This window comes from Phoxinus phoxinus (assembly GCF_949152265.1).
Source record: "Phoxinus phoxinus genome assembly, chromosome: 7".
NCBI lineage: Eukaryota > Metazoa > Chordata > Actinopteri > Cypriniformes > Leuciscidae > Phoxinus > Phoxinus phoxinus.
In genome coordinates, this window is record NC_136882.1 from 12,943,882 (window position 1) to 12,948,985 (window position 5,104).

The 5,104-nt window shown below is 34.7% G+C and overlaps 1 protein-coding gene across 1 annotated transcript; it reads right to left on the reverse strand.

Annotated features, from left to right (window-relative positions):
- Nucleotides 1–1,723: 1,723 nt before the first annotated feature.
- Nucleotides 1,724–4,648, reverse strand: LOC307002010 (uncharacterized protein). The gene is made up of 5 exons (XM_079619220.1): nucleotides 4,486–4,648; nucleotides 3,987–4,289; nucleotides 3,750–3,864; nucleotides 3,429–3,480; nucleotides 1,724–3,316 (listed from the first exon to the last, which is right to left on the reverse strand). The coding sequence occupies exons 1-5, from the start codon at nucleotides 4,553–4,555 to the stop codon at nucleotides 3,224–3,226; spliced, it is 633 nt and encodes a 210-aa protein (XP_079475346.1). The 5' UTR covers nucleotides 4,556–4,648; the 3' UTR covers nucleotides 1,724–3,223.
- Nucleotides 4,649–5,104: the final 456 nt, after the last annotated feature.

Below are 5,104 nucleotides of genomic sequence, written 5' to 3' on the forward strand. Positions count from 1 at the left end.
TCAATTCCACACTAACATTCTCACTTGGAGCAAATAATCTCTCACACAATGTAACACTGTCCATCAATAAAAGGGTGAAAGAAATACTGACGAGGTAACGTTATAGAAACGCATCAGCTGTGTGTGTGCTTGGCCATCAAGTTCAGACTGCTGCGACTACGTGCTGCGATGATAGCTCAGTTCACAACGACAAAACACACAGATCACTTTGGTCTTGTCAATTGAACCATTTGGCAACTTTTTAAAAGTAAACTTTCCATTTCAGAATCTTATTGGCATTTCGGCGTCTCACGCTCATCATTCATCCACTCAAAACGTAACGTTCAGACGAGAAGCGCCGCGTCGTGCAGCGCCTCGTATATAAAATTCGAACACATTATTGTCTATGAGTGTACACACACCGGCGGCGCCATTCAGCGTTTTTATTGCTGGCCATAAACTGAGAAAGCGCGCGTCCGATGTGCTAGACGCGCTCAGTTGTCCTAGACACGGACATAACTGTCACTATAAGTTTCTCAGAATACAATAGTGGTCAAATACTGTAAACGTGAGACTTGTATCTTTTTAATGATGTATAGTTTGTCAAGGTAATAACATTAAATCTGATAGTAACTTGAACTATTAAAAAAAAAACGCTTCAGTGCGACCTCGCTCTGGCTGAACGTTAACAGGTTTTAATGATTAATTGAAATGTTGCAAACTGGCAGCTCCAGTAATGAAAATATTTATCCTGAACTCTGCTATGAAAACTAGCATACATAACCCGTAATTAAACGATTTAAAAATCAATTAAAAAGGATTTTATACCTGTATGATATTACGCTGAACCAGCGCAATTTGGAAAGTGGATGGATGATTGATTGCGCTGCGGCGCCATCTCCTGGCGAGACGCGGGAGTCCATTCAGCGCGCTACTCTCACAGTGCATTATGGGTATTCTCTAGCTGGAGTCAGATCAGTCTCATTAATATTTAACGCAAAAAGACAAAACATTTATAAAAAAAAATGTATAGGCCTATAGCCTATATATTTTTCGCGCATGTGAATCAGGTTTCGTACGTGAAATAGGCAGCGTGTGTGCATCATGATTTTTGCGTGACTTAGTCCTTAATGCTAGTGATCGTGCTTTAATACATTTACAAACATAAATCTTATTATACTGCGGCTGTCATCATGTAGTCAAGTGGGCACTGTACAGAAAAATTATGAATTTCACATGTGCAAAAGACATGTGAAACACACAGGCACATGGGAAACGTGTCTTTTCATGTCTTTTATGTAGCCTAACGCTCATAATCAGTAACATTTTGGCAGTGGTGGAGGAAGTACTCAAGTTTAGTACTTAAGTAAAAGTACAATTACCCTGCAAAATATATACTTAAGTAAAAGTATAATTACTACATCAACATCTTACTTAAGTAAAAGTCATAAGTACATACTTTTAAATTTACTTTAAAGTATTTTTTTAAGTAAAAGTACAATCAGTTGTCTCAATGTCTGGGCTGTTCAATTGTAATAATCACAAACAATATCTATTGTGTACTGGAAAGGGTTGTTGTGCAAGCTCTCTGCAATACTGACACACTGTAAAAATCTGGTTATTTACTTATTACTCATTAAATATTAATTACTAAGCCAATTATGACATACAATTTATTTTATTTTTACTATACTATTAAGAGCAGTAAAAAAAAAAACTCAAAAGCACACAGGTGAGTGTTATTCTGAACACTTGAATCAAATTTGTATGACCAGTTTATTCTGCTCAACAACAGTTGCTTTAGTCCTTTACCTTGGCCTGCATGGGGAAAATGTAGCTAAAACTGCATTTGAGGCTTATACTCCATTGATTACAGAAAATCCAAAAGCATTAGGCTAATAATATAACACATTAGAATGAGAAAAAAATAAGCACCAAACTAAATTTGACAAGGGTGAGTGCTTCTCTTAAAACATGCAAGCAATGTGTTGTGTTGTTTCAAAACGCGCGCTGAGCGCGTGAGTTCTTTGATCAATCAGATCTCCGATCTGTTTCAACGTGCATTGGCCAGCAACGCCAAAACGTCAGTCGACCAAAAACATTTTATGCAAGAGATTCGGAAGGATGTAACGACACGCATTTTAATAATGTAGTAAAAGTATAAGTATGCATTATTTTTTTTACTTAAGTAAAGTATAGGCTACATAAAAATTTACTTAAGTACAGTAACGAAGTACAAATACTTCGTTACATTCCACCACTGCATTTTGGTTGTAATGCTTTCTCCCATAGACTGGATTTATTTCACCAATGCATTGTCTGACAGAATGGCTTATTTTATAAAAAAAAAATAATCATGGTTTTACATTAGGCATATAGGCTACAATCATCCAAAATATGCTTTACAATAAAATAATTCACATTTAGAAATGAGTTCAATGTACACAAAATAACATTATTTACATTAACAATTCATTTATTTGGGAGCATTGCAATTAATATATGATTTTGGTTTAACCACAGTAGCTGTCTTTGTTTCATTACGTACAACAGGTATTTACGGAAACCTCAATATATACTTTTTTCAATATACTGTAACATAAAACAGACATCATGTTTTACTTATTTGTATTACTACAGAACTGTAGAAGTTTGAATCAGCCTAGATAGAAAGGCCTACAAAAGCGAACATTTAATGACATGCTTTTATTCCAAACTCAATTCATATCGTCGGCCTGAGGTGTGTAACTTCCTTCGAGATTAAAACATCCTTTTGTGATCTGAAGTGCCTTCATATCATAGAATGAGGCAGAGAAATTATATAATGTTTTATAGTATTCTATGCAGTATGGCTACAGTATGTTGTTTAGCATTGCATTATAAATATACTTTATTTTTATGAAAATACCTGAGATGTCTAGAAGAACACAGATAAACCATTTATTGTCTTCCTGTTTCATCAGTCAAAACATGTGTATCTGTGTTGTATTCTGCTACAGCCATATCGGAATGCCTTTATATCATAAGTTTTATGACTTTATGAGTCTCACTTGTCTTTCTGCACGAGAGTGCTCTCTGGCGCAAGTATGAATTAAATATACATTCAATTGCATGTGTGTAGTCAAAATTGCCCAACAACAAACTATTTTGGGTTAAAAAAAAAGAAAACTCTGAGATATTTGAAATAAACAAATGCAAATCTATATTAGTTTTTTTTTCTCAGTGGATGCATAAGATTTCCTGACTAGGAATAAAATATTTGTCCATACACCGAGTTGTATCTCTCAAAGTACTGACTGGTTTGAGTCTGTATCCTCCCTCTGGCTGGTGCCTGTGACTAAAGTGAAATGAGAAATTAAATCATTACTAATAGATAAGAAAATTCAGTTTTTATGAAAAGGACCATTTACAACTTATTCAATATTTAAGTGATGGGGGAAAAAACTCACAAAGTCCTGTCCTGTTTCTCTGCGACTTAAATCTTTGCTGTTTTTCCATCTCCTGTAAACATAACTTACAGTATCACATGTGTTGTTCTCACATTTGACAAAGGTTTAATATTACCACAACAAATATTGAGATTTGCATATCTTTACTCATCGTCTTTTCTATCTCTAAAATTAGCAGAGATGATGCATTAATGAAATAAATATATACATACTGGTGTCAAATATTGACTATTTATGAAAAGGTCACTGTCACTTCATCATACATGAAATCTAAAACCAATAAACGATCTCATCAGTTTATAGTGTGTTAATGTCTCTCACCTGTGAATGCAGATGCTGATGCTGATTATCAGAAAGACCATAATAACTCCAGAACATGAGATTATGATGATGATGATGTAGAGCGGCATTTGTTTGAGTGACGCTGGTCTGTTTTCTGACACACAAAAGAGTCAAACACACATGATATCAGTCGACCATACTTACAAACATACTTATATTTATTCAAAATAAATGCAATTGTTTTTGAAGAAACAATAAATGAAATCATTGAATAACCTGTTATTGTTAATGTCCATCCTATTTCTGCTGGAGAACAGGTGTAGTTTCCTGCATCAGACGCTTGTATTTGATGTATTTGTAATTCTCTTGGAACTGCTGGGTTGATGTGAATCCTGTTTGAGCTGAAGTTTCTCATACTTATGTTACTGAAGGAGTCGTGACTAAAAATAACAGAGCTGTTCATTTTCCACGTTAAATGGTCATCAAATGGGGTTTTGTTGCAGTGAAGTGTAACTGTTTCCCCCACAAACACTGTTTTGTTGATGTGCTGCCGAATCCTTTGCTCTTGATTTGAATAATCTGATGAAATTACAGAAAATCACAATTAATTCAGATTTACAGTTACTGCATCAGAAGGTAAAACAAGTGTGAACACATGCATCCAAAAGCTCATAAGACACACGTTGCTCAATTCCTTATCAACGCAAACACACACAAGGACATCACACAACACCAAAACCAAACAAACAATCACAACAACAATGTTACAACATACCTGCATAAGTCAGTAAATAAATAATGACCCATATATTTAGATGCAGGATTCTGGTTTGAAAGACCTCCATGATCGCAGAGGGTATGAAGCTCTCACTCTCCCTTCAACATTTCAAGCACTTCTGATCAACTGTGAGAGTCTGCAGACAGGAACGAGGGGAAGTGGTTACATGAGAGTGGGACACCGCCGAGAACCGCTGAGCTCAAGAGAGCAACGTGATGATCAGAACGTGAAACAGCTTAAGATGCTTAAGATTATAACAGCTACTCTTGAGACAACACAAGGATCATCCAAAACAATATTCAGAATTGTATATTTCTGACATTATATTTGAAAAATACTGCATGAGTTGACTTAAGATGTGGTCTTTTTTTTTTTACCAACATAAGATTTTATGTTAAAATCTATAAAAAATATACAATGACAATAATAAATTACATATATTCCATGTTTCTCAAATATGAGACCATGAAAGCAACATGTATCATTTAAAAAAAAAGAAAAGTTTTTAATGCTGTTTAAAATGTTTTAGATGGAGTTTAACATGTTACACCAGCGTGCGTGCAGGTAATGTCATCTTTCTAAAAACTATTTTTATTATAATTTGTCATTGCTATTA